Source organism: Akebia trifoliata, chromosome 10 (genome assembly GCF_017979445.1).
Source record: "Akebia trifoliata isolate Shusen 1 chromosome 10, ASM1797944v1, whole genome shotgun sequence".
NCBI classification, from domain to species: Eukaryota; Viridiplantae; Streptophyta; class Magnoliopsida; order Ranunculales; family Lardizabalaceae; genus Akebia; species Akebia trifoliata.
The window spans coordinates 30,735,959-30,753,972 of NC_141384.1; the positions used below are offsets into that span (position 1 = coordinate 30,735,959).

The following is an 18,014-nucleotide window of genomic DNA, read 5'->3' on the forward strand; positions in this document are numbered from 1 at the left end:
AATTCAAAATCTAAGGTTAAATACACAATTCAGTAACTAATCAAATCATGGAAAAGACAAGTGAAAGAGGTATTATCACCAAAATCTAAGGATGAATAATTTATCAAAAATAAAAAATAAAAATAAAAAATCTAAGGTTGAATACAAAGGTTTTGGAGAAAAAAAAATTGAGTGAAAAAGATCAAAATAAAGATGAGGGTGTTTTAGTCATTTTAATTAATCTCCCACAAATGACTGGTCTAAGAGATATGTCATCAATTTGAAAATGGAGGGTTGTATCTCAAATATTCACTGGGGAGGGGAACCCTCTAAAACATTATTTCCCCTTTCGCCACATGTTGTCTTTGGCTCTTCCACCCATACAATAGGCACACCTACCTAAAATTTATGGTTTTAATTAAGTTGTATTATCCTTATCATATAGTGTGTCATTTATGATCTCCAAACATATTTTATTAGAAATTATTCAAAAATCATGTAGTTAAAAGGTTTATTGATTGGTGTCCTGTGATTTTTTTTTAGGACCACAAACACCTCGAGATCACCAATTAGTTGTGTTTTAAGCTCATTATCTTTCTGTCGAACAATAATGTGATACTTGTCAAAGAATCTCCAATACTTAAGTTAGATCAGATCTCAAGTCTTAGAGAATGATTGGAAATCCTTTATATAGTCATGTTTTTGGTATTTATAAAGTTGTCTTCCTTAAATCTTAATTTGATAATTTCATGTTGTTAATACTAGAAGAACCACTCATGAATTGGCTAAGGATATGTGTGGGGTAAACCATATCAGGCCTAGTTATAGAAAGATAAGGAGACAAATGAGTCAAACGATACATTGCAGGATCATGTAGACGCTCCTCACCAGTGACATTCAGCTTAACGTGTTGCTCCGTAGACAAGTTAAGATGAAGGACGCACACCAAGAAGGCCTAGATCTTGGAGGATGTCAAGGGTGTATTTGTGTTGACTGAGGGTTAACGTAATGCTCAAGAAATATAAAAGAGGGGGCCAAGGTCCTTAATGCAAACATGATCATAAAGGAATGATTTTAGGGCAACAATTGCCGATCATCATTCCCTATGACAATAACATAATCGACATAAACAGGGACAACGTTAAAAGTAGTACCATGATGATAGGTACAGTGTTGTCAAATGCGGTCGCATATTCGCATATGCTACAGTTGCATACCCCAAATTATGTTATCTGCCAATACGAGATGACATATTTTTGTGTGATCGCATATGCGATTGGTGTGATGGTATATTTTTGTGCAATTTTTTTTTTCCAATTTATGTTCTAGCAGCATATGCTAGCACAAATGCGATGTGCAAAATTGCATATACGAATAGCATGTGCTGATCGCATATAATCGCATATATTATTTAACAATATTAGATGGGTGAACAAAGAATAATTGGCCTTTGATTGTGTATAACCAACATTATGTAAAACAATGGAGAACTTGTGAAATTATTGTTGTGACGTCTGTTTGAGACTGTAAAGAGACTTGTTTAAGTGACACACGTGGTCTTCCCCTGTTTAGAAAAATAGGAAGGGACATACACACTTATTCATCAAGATCTACACATTTGAAAGCATTATGCACATGTAGTAGCCAATTTGTCACACCATTTAAACCTACTTTAGGACCAATATTCCTGAAGTATTCCATGCCGATCCTATAATTTTTGGTCTGCCAATTAAGTTTTGAGGTTCTTCATATTCAGAACTGATGCTAAATCCACAACTCTGCTTGAGTTATTAACACTTGCATTGGCAATACCTCCTCAGAAGCAAGTTGTTTTGTAAGAGAGTCATTAATTTGATGTTTAATTGTTGACAAATATGATTATTCGATCGTGTTAAACAATTTGCGATATCTGATAAGAAAAAAAGGCATTTTCCATTACTGTTAAAACACGTACATCGCACACCAAGTAAAAGTTGATTTTAAGACAATCATACCTAATCTAACATAATTTATCCATGGCTCCTGCAGATTGATACTGACCCAAATTTTTAAGATATGTGTGAGATATACCATTAGCATTGATAAAGTACATCTCGTACACTGTACGTCATTCCAAAAATCCAATGTGGCAGTGACAGAAGCACCTAAACCTACAGCAACATCCCGATCTTGGCTGCAAAAAACAAAACAAAACAAAAATTGAAAACAACATACACTTAGAGAAAAAAAGATAAAAACCAGAGGAGGAAGAAGAAAGCTTAAATTGATAAGTCTCTTATTCAATTATTTTGCCATATCACATTAGGCATTACAGGAGGAGTATTTAAACAAGTAATACAATGAAGTAATCCCATAAAATCTGCTACAAAAGATCCTCAGATTTGTAATTGGCATTATTCACCAAAAATTCTGCTATTTTGATTTGGTCTTTGGATAAGATTTTCCATATTAGCTGAAACTGATAAATCTTCATATTGATATGATTTTTCCTGATTTTTAGGACTTGCTGGATCATCATTTTGGTTTAAACTTATTGCCATTAAGCTCCAATACCCCTCAACATCTCTCCATCGATTTTGGCAATATTGTGAGAGTCTTCCCTCTTTTTTCTCCACGAATCTTGTGCTTCCTTTCGGTAATATTGTGAGAGTCTTCCCTTTTTTTCCTCCAAGAATCTTGTGCTTCCTTATTGCTCCATTGACTGAGTTGTGGTTGATTGAGTTGTGTTTCCTTATTACTCCATTGACTGAGTTGTGGTTTGTTGCTAATACCCTCTCTCAAACTTTGCCGGTGTTGGAGGCAAAGTTTGTTGCGGAAATATTGAAGGGCTGCTTTTGACATTGGCTTTGTGAAGAGGTCAGCAACTTGGTTATCAGTGGAGATATGTTGAGTGATAAGCAATCCACGTGCAACGCGTTCACGCACAAAATGATAATCCAACTCTATGTGTTTGCTTCGGGCATGGAATACAGGATTAACTGTCATATAAAGAGCACTGAGGTTATCACAGTAGAGTATGGGAGGAGATGTTATTGCAATTCGAAGATCTTTGAGAATGAATGTCATCCAAGTGAGTTCGGCTGCTGTGTTAGCCATGGCGCGGTACTCTGCTTCCGTGCTTGATCGCGAAATGGTATGTTGTTTTTTTGCACACCACGAGATGAGGTTCCCTCCAAGGAACGTACAATAGCCTGTGGTTGATCGTCGTGTAGTAGGACACCCTGCCCAATCTGCATCTGAGAAAGCAGAAAGATCAATTGTTGCTTTGACATATCGTAGGATACGTCGAACCATTTTTAAATGTGTCATTGTTGGAGTATGCATGAATTGAGATACATAATTAACACTAAATGAAATATCTGGGCGAGTGAGTGTAAGATATTGTAATGCTCCAACAAGACCTCGATAGTAACTTGGGTCTTCCAAGAGAATGTCATTGGAAGAAGTTTTGGTTTTAGCTTCAAGAGGTGTACTCATTGGTTTGCAGTCTACCATATTGGAGCGTTCAAGTATGGTAAGTGCGTAGTGGGACTGAGATAGATGAAGCCCCCTATTTGTTGTCGTGATTTCCATTCCAAGAAAGTGATGAATTGGCCCCAAATCTTTCATTGCAAACTCATTGCTTAATAACGTAATGAAATTTTCAACAAGTTCTGGAGTAGATCCTGTAAGCAATATGTCATCCACATAAAGTAGTAAGATTAGTGAACCAAATTCAGAGTGAAAAACAAATAATGAAGGATCGGCTAAACTACAAAAGAATCCAAATTTAAGAAGAAAAGCACTAAATCGATCAAACCAAGCACGTGGTGCTTGTTTTAACCCATAAAGTGCCTTTTGTAGTTTACAAACATATGCTGGATGTTCCGGATCTTTCATTCCTGGTGGTTGCTGCATATAAAGATTTTCAGAAATTAGGCCATGCAAAAAAGCATTTTTTACATCTAGTTGTCGAATAGACCACCGCTTAACAAGAGCGATAGTTATAATCATCCTAATTGTTCCTGGTTTGATCACAGGAGAAAAAGTTTCAGTATAGTCTACTCCATCAACTTGATGATATCCTTTTGCAACCAAACGCGCTTTGAGTCGATCTAACGTCCCATCAGGCTTGAGTTTTGTCTTGAATACCCATTTTGAACCAATGACATTCATGTTAGATGTGCGAGGAACGAGTTTCCATGTTTGGTTTTGATGAAGAGCAGCAAGTTCTTCATTCATTGCTGCTTTCCAACCAGGGTGAGCTAAGGCTATTTTGATATTTTGTGGCTCACGTGGTACATTGGCAGAAGTGATTGTGGTTAAGGCATACTTAGGGTTGGGTTTTACCACACCTAGTTTTGATCTAGTGCCCATGGGATGTATGTTTCCTGAAGAGGTTGGTGTTGGATTTGTTGATCCGGTCAATGTGATTGCTGGCTGTGGGGTTATGCTTTGTGGTATTTCCAAGGTTTCAGGTGTGTGTGTCTCATGTGGTGGTGGATTTTCAAATGTGCCAATGCTGTCATCAATTCTGAGAAGATTATTTTCAAAAATTTCTGTGGTAGTTTGAGGTACTACATTGAGGAGGGGTTGTGGTGAAGGTTCGGGTGACATGGAATCTTGTGAGATTGTTGCTGTGTCTTGAAGTTGTGGTAAGGGACTTAAACATGGAGCTTTGGAGGAGGTTGAATGTGTCCCTACAGAAAGAGGAATATCAGTATGTGGTAACCAAGTGTCAAAAATATTTATAGCCAATGGTTTTGCCGTTGTCATACAAGAGTTATTTGTAGGCTTATAAGGAAAAACTTGTTCATCAAAGACAACATGTCGGGAAATAAAAAAAATTTTGCTTGATGGATGAAAACATTTATAAGCCTTATGTTTTTCACTATAGCCTATAAAGATGCAAAGAAGCGTTTTAGGATCAAATTTGTGACGCCTTGTGTCCCAAGTGTAGGGAAAACACTTAGATCCAAAGGCGCGAAGTGATGAATAAATCGGATGTTTTCCATGCAATCCAAAATATGGTGTTTCAAAATTGAGAGTTGATGAGGGTAGTCGATTCATGAGATAAACTGCTGTGGAAAAGGCTTCTACCCATAAAAATAAAGGAACACCACAATGAAACAACATAGTCATACCTAATTCTCTTATAGTTCTATGTCGTCTTTCAACCATACCAGTTTGCTCGGGAGTATATGGAGCTGATATTTGGTGAACAATACCTGTGGAAAGAAAGTGAGTTGATAGTTTGAAATTAACAAACTCACCTCCTCCATCGGAATGAAAGATTCTTATTTGCTTGTTAAATTGTCTAGCAACATATTTTTCGAAGGTTAGATAAGCATTGAAAAAATCAGATTTTTGCCATAGAGGGATAATCCATGTATACTTTGAAAAATCATCAACCAAACAAGCATAATATTTGAATTTTGCAATAGAAAGATTAGGAGCAGGTCCCCACAAATCGCAATGGATTTTCTCAAAAATACTTGTACTCGAATGTTCCGAACAAGAAAAAGGTAAACGACTAAGCTTTCCTAGTTGACAACTATCACAAAGATGTTGTGATTTTGTTGTCCCTACAACATCAATTAACCCTTTATTTTTTAACATTTGTAGAGCTGAAGATTGAGGGTGGCCGAGACGTTGATGCCAAATTTCTGCTGTGCCAGACTTGAAGCGATTAGAGAAATAAAGTTCTGGTGAAGTGGGTAGGACATAGAGATCACCCTTGCGTTTTCCTGTCATCATCGCTTGTCCTGTTTCCCGTTCCTTAACACAAAAATCCACATTAGAAAATTCACAATTAACAGGAAACTGAGTGGTTAGCTGACTTACAGATAACAAATTCTTTTTTAAATTAGGAACTAATAACACATCATTTAGAGGTAAGGTTGATTTTTTTTGTTTTATATAAGAGTCTCCAATTGCAAGAATTGGCATGGAGGATCCATCTCCTATTAACACTGAATCGGAACCAAAGTAATGGCGAATGTTAGTTAACATACCTGACTTACCTGTCATGTGATTGGAAGCTCCGGTGTCAGTAGTCCATTCCGTGTCTATTATGGTATTGTCTAGTGTCAATGCTGCAAGTGCTTGTGGAATTTCATCTTGAGGAGTTGATTTTTTTGGTACCCACCAGCATATCTTCGCAATATGGCCCATTATTCCACAGTATTGACATTGCTGATCACGATATTTCTCCCTTTCGGAAGGTGTCATGCGACGTTCACCTGTTGGTGGAGGTCGGCGTTGTGTACTTGCAGGAGAAGAATTGTAGGCTTGACTTGAATCCTTGCTTTGCTGTGCTTGGAATCCACGTCCAGTTGACGTAAATTTTTGTGTTGGTCCATGATGTCTTGAGTTATTTGATTGAGAACGTTGCTGTTGTTGACCATAAAATGCTACTTGATGCGTGAGTGTTGATGCCTGAACATCGGTGTGATTGGAAAACCAATTTCGCCTTTGATCATAATTTTGGAGTTGAGAAATCAACTCAGAATAGGATGTGTAGACATGAAATGTTCACAATGAACTTCAATACTACATTGTTTGGAGTCGCCACCATTCTTTTTTGAAATGGGTGTGAATGGGCACCCGAATTGATTTTTTGAAAACCATTTTTTCCATGGCATTGTAGTGACTCTCATTTGTTGGAAAGGGCAAGGTCTACCTAAGATCTAGGTAAGGAGGTCCGATTAGAGGATGGGGAAGGTGTTAGGCACCCCATCCTCTCCACCAAAGGTGGTTACCTTGCTTGGCCATTTTATTTTGTAAAAAATTCAAGAAAACAAATATTAAAATGCATAAGAATGTATGGTAAGAGTGGTATGTGCATTAAGTGGAATATTCCTTAACAAAGGGTTTTTGATTTTTAACATGACATTAGGGGCATTCTATGGAAAAGAATGACCCATGTAGCCACATTAAATTTATGAATATGAATGTAGGTTTGAACTTTTAGAGAGACTCCATGATGGAGTTCCCTTAAGGCCACAACCATGATGCATGTATGCATGGCTAGAAACTTAGTGTTTCATCCCATCAAGAGGGTGACACATTTCTTCATCATTGCCATGCATAGGTGAGTGTGTGCATTGTGTACAATATGATGCATGAGATTGAGGTGAAAAGGGCTTCAACCCCCATCCTTTCGATCGAACCTTAGTCCAATCTACCGGGGATGGAAGAGGGTATGCATTACATCCTAAGACTTTCTAAAAAAAAAAGAAATTAAAGTAGAGGGTTAGGAGAAGAAGATGCAAGTTAAAAATAAATAAACTACATCTTAACCCCACCTTGTCCCTTGGTGGTCTTGAACCTTGAGAGGTAGACTTGAGAGTTGAGTGAGATGATTGAGGGTTGAGTGAGTTGATTGAAGGTTGAGTGAGTTGAAGTTTAGAATATGAGAGAGTGAGTAGAAATTTGGGTAGAGTTTTAGGTTGAGAGATGGGGGCTTGAGAGCATGCCTTGCTCATAGGAAATGAGGGTATTTATAGAGTTTTTGGAGAACTTTTGGGGATAAAGTGGTCCAACCCTAAAAATAAAGAACATGGACATGAGATTTAGGTTATTTCTTTTTGGATTTTTCATTTGTATGAGGGTAAAGATGACATTTGTGAAGAAACCCTAAAAGCATGCTTTGATCCTTGGTTTTTTGGTAAATAGAGGTGAGAGAACAAAGGTACTTTTGGGAGGATGAATGGGGGAGTGACATGTGTAAAGGTGGAGTGGTAGGTAAAAAGTAGATCTTGGTTTATTTGTAAATAACTCATAAAGCAAGGGTGGAAGTGTAGTTTTGAAATGGACCAATGGGAAAACAAAAGCACATTTGGGAGGGTGAATAAGAGGATGACATGTGTAAAGGTGAAGTGGTAGGTGAAAAGTAGACTTTGGTTCATTTGTAAATAACAAATAAAGCAAGGGGTGGAAGTATAATTTTGAAATGGACCAATGGGAGAACTCCATGTATGTACTTGAAGATTCCCACCTTTTGAGGGTATAATGGAAAGTTCCCTCACCTTTATGGATTATTACCAAAGACCAAACAACCTTTTTGGTTTGACTAAACCTTTTGAGAAGGGCATTCTTGAGTTTTCACAAAGGGAAAGTTGACCCTCCAATTAGATGATGCATTGGGTATTGGGGGCTTATGAGGTATCAACATGTGTCATCATATAAGGGGTGAGAGAATGGACTTGGATTTGGGTTTGGGATATGGACTTGGATTTGGGCTTAGGATGGACTTGGTTTTGGGTTAGGGATGTGGACTTGGGTTTGGGCTTAGGATGGACTTGATTTTGGGTTAGGACATGGACTTGGATTTGGATTTGGGATATGGATTTGGATTTGGGTTTGGGTGATGGGCATAGGTTTAAGTGGATTAGGGACAAGGCATGGGCATGCAATGATATGAGATGATGCATGTATGCATGAAAATGATGCAAAATAGCAATGTGGGTCCGTTGAAGAACTTGAGTTCTAAATCGAAATTAATTCGAGAAAATTTGGATTTTCCTATGGGTTCGTGCAAATTGGGGTGTCTACAGGATGGTCGTGGAGGTTTTAACATGGTTGTTGTGAACGTTTCATATTGTGGGCCAAGATTGGTGAGAAGACAGAATACCTTTTCTTGGTCTGGAATTTCCAATTGCTGCTAAATTGTCACAGAGACCTTTAAAGGTTCGAATGTGTTCTGTGATTGTTGTGTGGTCTTCTTTTCGAAGATAGGTAAGCTGTTGGCGCAAAGTGAATTCACGTTCTTGTGATTCTTGGGCATACGCATTTTTAAGAGCATCCCAAACAGCATATGCTGTATCAAGACCAACGATGAGGCCGAGAGCTTCCTCAGAGAGTGTCCCAATGATCCACCCTCGAAGAAGACGATCAGACTTTCGCCAAGTGATGAACGCATCAGTTAATTGAGGATTTGTGTTGTCTGTATTTGAGGAGTTACTTGGGTCTGGTATGACATATTTGTTTGGTGCTGGATCTTCATTTGTGAGATGTCCCACTAATTCTTGGCTTTCAGCAAGAGCTAATGCTTGCTCACGCCACAAGGGGTAGTTATTTGGAGTGAGTCTTAGAGTGATGAAGTTGCCAACATTGAGAGATAGTGTAGCCATGATGAGCGGAAGAAAGAGCTGTGGTTTGTTGCCTAAGGTTCACTACTGCTCTGATACCAAGAGAAAAAAAGATAAAAACCAGAGGAGGAAGAAGAAAGCTTAAATTGATAAGTCTCTTATTCAATTATTTTGCCATATCACATTAGGCATTACAGGAGGAGTATTTAAACAAGTAATACAATGAAGTAATCCCATAAAATCTGCTACAAAAGATCCTCAGATTTGTAATTGGCATTATTCACCAAAAATTCTGCTATTTTGATTTGGTCTTTGGATAGGATTTTCCATATTAGCTGAAACTGATAAATCTTCATATTGATATGATTTTTCCTGATTTTTAGGACTTGCTGGATCATCATTTTGGTTTAAACTTATTGCCATTAAAGCTCCAATACCCCTCAACATCTCTCCATCGATTTTGGCAATATTGTGAGAGTCTTCCCTCTTTTTTCTCCACGAATCTTGTGCTTCCTTTCGGTAATATTGTGAGAGTCTTCCCCCTTTTTCCTCCAAGAATCTTGTGCTTCCTTATTGCTCCATTGACTGAGTTGTGGTTGATTGACTTGTGTTTCCTTATTACTCCATTGACTGAGTTGTGGTTTGTTGCTAATACACTTGACTTCCCAGTAATAAAATTAAAGCTAACAATTTTTTGTTATTGATCCAACTAAATGAACACTAAAGATAGAAACAAATCGTGAACTACGAAAATCTCAATATTTGGAATAATGCATGTATGTATGTTAATGATCTAGAGAGGTAGAGTTGTCCTAAGTTAAATAAAATTAAATGAAGTAAACTTCTATCTAAATTATGGTAAGAAGTCAGAACAAGAATCATCAATGATCTAGGCACTCACCTTGGGTTCAATTATTGGATTTGTCGAATCCGATTCATTATCCTTTCCATTCATTTGTCTCTCCATAGTCTCTCCAGTTATTACTACCACATTCGTCCCCGTCTCGCTCACTTGAAGAATGTCTGAATTTAAATGGGTCTGATTAGCATCGCCACTTTGTACTTGTTTCTCTTGTTCATCATTATGATTATGAAAGCCACCCCTCATCATATTAGGTGCTATGAGATTACCGCAGCTAATCCCTACTTCAACTTCTGGATTATGACGAGGAGAGCCTATTGAAAGAGTACTAGCAACACTGGTGATGTCCCCCATAATCCCTACTTCAACTTCTGGATTACTCCGTGGAGAGCCTGTTGGAAGACTAGCAGCGCTAGTGACGTCACCCGTCACCACATTAAGTGCAATGGCATTACCACAGCTAATCCCTACATCAACTTCTGGATTACTCTGTGGAGGGCCAATTGAAGGAGTACTAGCAGCACTAGTGATGTCACCTATCACCACATTAGGTTCAATGGCATTACCACAACTAATCCCTACTTCAACTTCTGGATTACGTCCTGGAGAGCCTCTCGAAGGAGTACTAGCAGCACTAGTGATGTCACCTATCATCACATTAGGTGCAAAGACATTACCACGGTTAATCCCTATTTCGAGTTCTGGATTATGTCGTGGAGAGCCTGTCGAAGAAGTACTAACAGCACTAGCGACCATGAACTTCGGTTCCTTAAAGGATGTACTCTTTGGCGTCTCTGATTGACTTTGAAGTTGAGATGATTGTATTCCTAGAATGGAAGTGCCACAACCTAAATGTACATATATAGATGAATATTCATTTAGGGTACTAAAGAACAAGTATCACTTTAATATAGAGTACAGTTGGGGTTGTAATTAGGATTTAGGACTACCTTTGCTGCTGCAAGGAGAGAGTATCTGTTGTTGATTTTGATTTTGGTTTTGTTCATTTGCTGGTGGCAAATCCGGAATTGGATGGAATGCTCGGGTGCAGATGTGTTTTCCTAGATAAGTGACTTCCAAGATTGAGGGGTCATCTTCAGATCGCTGAACTTTCCTTTTAGCCAGACATTCATCAACACTACCATGAGTGCATCGATAATAGCTTCTGCAACTTTAATAACCTCTGATTAGAAAGAGTCGCTCTAAATGGGTTTCCTTCAACACTGTGATAATGTGGTAGTGTGTGGAAAGCCATAGATTTTTTTTCTCGAGGTATAAGAAAAAAAAACTATGGTTCTTTGCACACTGCCACATCAGCTCAGTGTCGAAGGAAGTCTGTTCAGCATTTTCTTTAGAAGTAAAAGAACGAGAGTCATCCTAGCTGAATGTGCAGGACACCGCATTAGACACCAAGCTGATGTGGATGTGTTCACAGAGCCGTAGATGCTTTCCACTCATATCTCAAGGAAAAGCATCTATGGTTTTGTGACACCTCCGCATCAGCTCATTGTCCAACTAATGTCGTAGGAAGTCACTTTAGCATTATTGGGTATGGTAGTGTTTTCGTACTCTGCACTTCTGGCTCCTGAAAAGCACTTTTTGATCGAAAATTACCATAGGTAAATGATGTTAAAATTGCTTCCCACAAAAGCATTAGAAGTCAAAAACAGGTTAAAGCCAAAAGTGGCCCAAGCCTCGACAAATAAAATCTTTACATACATCTTAAATTAATAATAGAATAATGCTCAAGTGACCTCAAGATTGGACCTCACATTGCACACCCTGACGTGAAAGTGTATGGGAACCATAGATGTTTTACCTTGAGACATGGGTGAAAAACTATCTATGATTCCTATCTACTTTCACGTCAAGGTGTCCGATGTGAGGTCCAATCTTGAGGTCACTCCAACACGACTCTTTATAATAATTAATTATTATTTGGGGGCAATCTTAAAAAATTCTTTGGAATTTTCTTGGAAAGTAATAAATTATCTAAATGCCTCATTTTCAACCACTTTCCAAAAACCTTTCATTTTTTTTTCCCAAAACCCCATTGTCTTCGATCTCTAGAAACAAATATTTTTAATCTTATTTTCAACCTCAAGACGTACAATTAAGTAAATTTTTCCATAAGATCAATTTTTAGATACAGTGTAATTCAAATGAAATTTTGATATTATATTATAAAATTAAATTTTAGAAATAGTGTAATCAAATGAGAATCTGAATTCTGGAAATCAATTTCTACAATCAAAATCTGATGATTCATAATCATAATTGGTAATCAGGTTCTACAACCTGTACCAAATGCCCCATTTGTGCCTGTTGACTGTTGTGACTTTAACATCAAGAGAATATTTCTGGATCCGAGATTAATTCAAATAAACTTGTTGGTGTTGGTAGGAGAGAATTCTGACATTGGGTATTTAGGGCCTGTTTGGATACCAGGAGCAGAACTACTCTTCCAAAAAATAGGAGCTGAAGTACTCTATGGAGGAGCTGGAAAAGTAATTCTGTGTGGAAAGGGCGTTTGGCAATCAACTCTGTGAAGTACTGGCAGAAGTACTTTTGTGCTGGAAGTCTGTTTGGGAACCATACTGACTTCTCATGACTTCTAGAAAAAAGACCAGAATACCCTTATATTATACCAGTTACTGTTTTTTATCTTTTAGTGTCATAATATGCCTTCAAACTATACTGTTTTTGACATTTTAACTATAAATATTAATATAATATAATATAATAAATATTAATATAATATTTTAAATATTAAATATTAATATAATATGTTTAAATCCATTATACTCAAAATTTAAAAAAAATTGACAGACTGTTTTTGACATAATATGACATAATATTAAAAAAAAAATTGACAGACTGTCTTTTAGTATCATAATATGCCTTCAAACTATACTGTTTTTGACATTTTAACTATAAATATTAATATAATATAATATAATATTTTAAATATTAATATTAATATAATGTGTTTAAATCCATTATACTCAAAATAAAAAAAAATAAAAAATTGACAGACTGTCTTTTAATGTCATGATATGCCTTCAAACTATATTGTTTTTGACATTTTAACTATAAATATTAATATAATATAATATAATATAATAAATATTAATATAATATAATATAATATTTTAAATATTAAATATTAATATAATGTGTTTAACTATAAATATTAATATAATATAATATAATAAATACTAATATAATATAATATAATATAATATAATATTTGAAATATTAAATATTAATATAATGTGTTTAAATCCATTATACTCAAAATTTAAAAAAAAAATTGACAGACTGTCTTTTAGTGTCATAATATGCCTTCAAACTATATTGTTTTTGACATTTTAACTATAAATATTAATATAATATAATATAATAAATATTAATATAATATTTTAAATATTAAATATTAATACAATGTGTTTAACTATAAATATTAATATAATATAATATAATAAATACTAATATAATATAATATAATATTTTAAATATTAATTATTAATATAATGTGTTTAAATTCATTATACTCAAAATTAAATTTTTTTTTTTAATATTAATAAATATTTCTTTCATTTGATTTAAGGGCAAATGAATTAGGAATATTTCATAGAAAATTAATAAAGTTAAGGGTATTTTGGTAAAACGAACCGTTAGATTTTGACTCCCCGCAAGATGAGTTTTGAGAAATAGGTTTTCTCGACTTCTTCACAAAGAGTAATTTCTTGCTTTTGCGCGGAGTAACTCTTCGAAGGAGTTGTTCATCAAAACGCATCCAAACGACTTCTAACTCCCCGCAAGAGTCAGAAGTAGCCAAGGAGTCCTATCCAAACGCCTACTTAGTTTCTACAATTTTTTTCTGTCCGTACTTTTTCCAACTGTAACCATCCTCAACCGACTCTTCGAGCCCAGTTCCCAAGGGAATACGTACTTGTTCTGTCCATTGGGGCTGCGGCGTCATCCTTCAACACAAATCCCCATAAATCACTTTTGAGATTTTTTTTTTTTTTAAATTTAATTTTAAAGGACAGTTCTAGCCAAATTTACATTGTAATTTGAAAATTTCCTAAAATAATAGACTATTTATTGTAGGGTGGTGTTTGGAGGACTTAAAGAGAGTCAAACATTTTTTTAATGTATGGGTTAGAAGTTTCAGAATAAGCTGATTTTTAGTGAGGGTCTCATTTTTTCAATGCATGGGTTAGAGGTTTCAGAATGGGTTGAGTTTTTGTGAGGATGAGAGATCATCCTCACTAAAAATCAGCTCATTCTGAAACTTCTAACCCATCAAAAGTGATTTATAAAAATCGGACGGTCCTCGACTCTTCAACTTGTAAATTAGGTTTAGAAGTTTTAGAATGAGCTTATTTTTGGTGAGGATGATCTCTTCGTCATAAAAATCATCCTCACAAAAAATCAGCCCATTCCGAGACTTCTAACCCCTATTTTCAAAAATGTTTGGCTCTCTATACAGACTCTGAACGCTTCCCTTTACTTTAATTTCGAGAGCAGTAAATTATTGTTTTAAAAAACTAAAACACTTTAGCTATAATGGGAAATGAAAAAAATATTTACTGGTTTATAACATAGAAATTTTTTCCCACTTTCATCAAATTGTTTTAATTTTGGTAAATTCTCAAATAATTACAAAAGTTTTTGTATTTCCAAAGTGCTATTAATGTTGACAAAGTTATCACGTAACAATCTAACAACATTTTTGTAAATATTATATGGTAGTAGTGTTAAAGTATGTATCACTTTCGGTGTTTTCGAAAACTTTGATAATTATTTGGGAATTAACCTTTTTAATTTCAAAAATCATAATTCACCGTTTTTAGAATTAAAATAAGTAGTATTTTTCTCTATCTTTTTGGAAGTTTCCCCTGAAATATATGAAAGTTTCAAGTTTGTTTAAACCAACCAACAAACCATAATCTACCTCTTCAAATGGCATAGTTTTGGCATCTCCGAAACTCGTTCTTTTAAACCTCCGATGTACTCTTCTGTTTCCAAATTGTGAACAATGGATTTCTCTGCTTTTGAGCCACTAATACTCCTATTCGGCTTCGAAAGAGCCTTCCCTTGGTTTAATTCATTGATCATCAAAGGTTCTTCATCTAAATCTCTAATGAAATCCATCTATAGCAAATCAAAAAAAGAAATATTGGAAGACTGAATTGGAACAATGAAGATCACTAGATCACTAGTTGGTAATTGGGAGGGTGCGAATTAATTTGGTTTGGTTTAATTAATTAACAAAGTGAATGCTAATTAATGTAAGAGAGAAGAACCAGAGAGAGAGAGAGAGAGACTAGGAGGATAAAAAGCATGAAAATAGCAAAAATCCGAAATGAGTACTCAAGATTACAACAAGAACAGACGATGTGGCTTTAGTTGTTGATGATGAGATTAATTGGTTCTCAGACCACTCTACAACATATAGTTTAATTGGGGAAAAAAAACCAAAAATGAGAAAATTTTGAAATGGTTAATTGTCTGTTTCGAATGAACGATTAGGGGAGAGGAGAATTGAAAGGGAGTGATGGCTAGAACAAGAAGAAAGAAAGTAGTTCATAAACTCTTGGAAGGAAAGAGGGTGTGAGGGACTGAGGTTTTGGATTCAAGGGAAAGCCCCCTCAATAAGGGTCTAGTTAAGCCTTTTGATAGGTGCATTTAATACACCTTGGAATAAGCATTTGAGGGTATTTTAGGTAAAAGAAAAAACTTTTGAGGATATTTTGAGTAGGAAATTCATTTCTAAAATGTATTTAATGCACCTATACGTGCCCTAATGAGAGAAGTTTGAATACTTTCCTAACGAGATAAATGTGAACGCGTGGGACCGTATCTCTCTCTCATTAGTCTACCAAGAATCTTAAAGACTAATGATAAAGCGACATGTTGACACATACGCGATTGACTTGGCAAGCGCACAAAATGATAGGTCTTGAAAATCTATGGTTCTGTGTCTTTGCCATGTCCGCAGCGTACCATACACGTTTTAGCACACACATTTATTACAACTCAATCTTCAAACCTTATTCCATCGAGAGACCCCTTCTCTCGGTGGAATATGAGTGATGTCGTATGTAGATGATATCAAATCACTGTAAGATCTTTTTTTTTTCAAGATACATAAAGAAAAAGACCTATGGTTTCGTGCACATTACACATCTACCAAGTCAATTTGTCATTAGTTTTTGGATTAAGGGCGTAAAAACGAAAAGATAATAAAATTGGAAAGATATTATTGAAAAGTGATAGAAGAAGAAAAAAAATAAAGTTAGAGAAATAATCTTAGAATAAGAGGAGAGAAGAAAATAAAATTGAAATTATTCCTCGACAAGCATGCGAGATTGAATCTTTCTTTACACAACACTACCTAGCTCAATGGACAGTGTGGTGTAACCATACATAACTTTTTTTAAGGTACCGAGTGTTGTGAGGAAAATCACTGGTTCTTGAAACTTATCATAGAAATTAAGATTGAATATTTAACTACTTATTTATTTATAATTTTAGATCCATGTGAAGATATTTAATATGATCTTTTATGATCTATCAACCTATGTAACCATTTCACTGATTTGTCTTTGTCAAGGGTGACAATTTTTTCCATCTTTCCACTCCTTGGAGCCTTACTTGGTATGCCTGCAATATATCATAAATGTGAAATGTTTGTGTTTTGGACCAAATTTAGGCTCTAAGTTTTACATTATAAAACTTAACATAATGTAAATTTAAGATGATAAAGTATATAAAAGACATCAAGGGATGCTCCAAAATTTTGCAACAAGTTCTAATCGTCAGAGAACAACATACCATCTAGCAAAGTTTTAAGATATTTGCTAAGAGTCAAGCAAGCTTCCTAGACGTAAATTTTTTTATTTAATTAAATTAATTCACTATGATTAGTGATTGTATCAAACATAGATCTAAATGGAACTAATACAGATCATCTATTCAACAAAAATTGTAAGACGTGATGTGATGCACTGCTTGCTTTACATATCTTTGTAATCTGTTAAAATGAGAAAAGGATTAGATTGACCTATTTGATTTTGGTTTTAAGTTTTGTCTTTATATTTGAGGAACTGGAGTTTCATGTGGCCTAAATGATTATTATTAAATAAGTGGAAGCTTGGTTTACAATGTGTGTCATGTAGGCCAACCAACTACTAAGAAGTGTGGCTGGTTTTCAAATTACCATAAGCCATTTCTTATTGATTTGTCCAAAAATGATTTACATCTATAATAACTGATGTGAGGTTTATCCCCTCAAAATTGTAATAATTGTGGGCCTTATAATTTTGTTTTATTATATAGATTAGAGTTCACACTTGCCTACCGCGCATGCATCCTCTTTGGGATTAAAGAGGTAAAAGTAGAAAAAAGAAATAAAGTTGTAGGGTATTATTATTTTAGATTAAGAGGTAAAAGATAAAAAAAAACAATAAAATGGGTTACAAGAATAAAAGAGGAACTATAATAAAATTAGAAGAGTGAAGAGAAAAGACAATAAATTAACTCCTACAAAATTGTAATTTGATGGGATGATTATCTTAACTAGAAGAAAGTTTCTCCTTCCACAAAAGTGGACCCTGCAATTGTGTTTTATTATTATATATATATTGGTAATGTTCGACAGGCAATCTTATAGGGACATTGTTGGGAGACAAAAAAATTCTTATATGGCTTAAAAGTTTTAGATTGGACTGATTTTATGTGAGGATGATCTTTATACACAAAAAATCAACCCAATCTGATACTTCTAACCCTATCAAAAGTGATTTCCAAACTAATGATAAATATCGACGGTCCACAATTCTTCAAATTTGTAAGCCACTTTTGATGGGGTTAGAAATTTCAAATTGGACTTATTTTTTGTGATGATGATCTCCTCTACATAGAGATTATCTATATAAAAAATCAACCCAATTCAAAACTTTTATTTCATATAGAACAAATTTTATCTCTTGTCCCCCCAAGATTGTTTGTTGAACGCTCCCTATTATATATATGGGTCAAGTTCAATAACCAACGTTTTGTCCTATATGGGTTACAAGTTTCAGAATTTA

At 35.2% G+C, this 18,014-nt stretch overlaps 1 protein-coding gene across 2 annotated transcripts; it reads right to left on the reverse strand.

Moving 5' to 3' along the window:
- Positions 1 to 1,902: 1,902 nt before the first annotated feature.
- LOC147393829 (uncharacterized) lies at positions 1,903 to 12,339 on the reverse strand. Of its 2 annotated transcripts, none has more exons than XM_086455021.1 (3): positions 10,863 to 12,339; positions 9,952 to 10,760; positions 1,903 to 2,152 (listed from the first exon to the last, which is right to left on the reverse strand). In XM_086455021.1, the coding sequence occupies exons 2-3, from the start codon at positions 10,666 to 10,668 to the stop codon at positions 2,087 to 2,089; spliced, it is 783 nt and encodes a 260-aa protein (XP_086311147.1). In that variant the 5' UTR covers positions 10,669 to 10,760; positions 10,863 to 12,339; the 3' UTR covers positions 1,903 to 2,086. The 2 variants fall into 2 exon arrangements, with proteins under 2 accessions (XP_086311147.1, XP_086311146.1); XM_086455020.1 differs by having other exon boundaries at positions 9,952 to 10,739; positions 10,863 to 12,337.
- Between the last annotated feature and the right edge of the window lie 5,675 nt (positions 12,340 to 18,014).

Coding starts and splice junctions, on each gene's coding strand:
- LOC147393829 (XM_086455021.1), bottom strand. CDS start 10,668: ATGGTCGCTAGTGCTGTTAGTACTTCTTCGACAGGCTCTCCACGACAT. Junction 2,153..9,951: donor ATCCAATAATTGAACCCAAG/GTGAGTGCCTAG, acceptor TGTTTTTTGCAG/CCAAGATCGGGATGTTGCTG.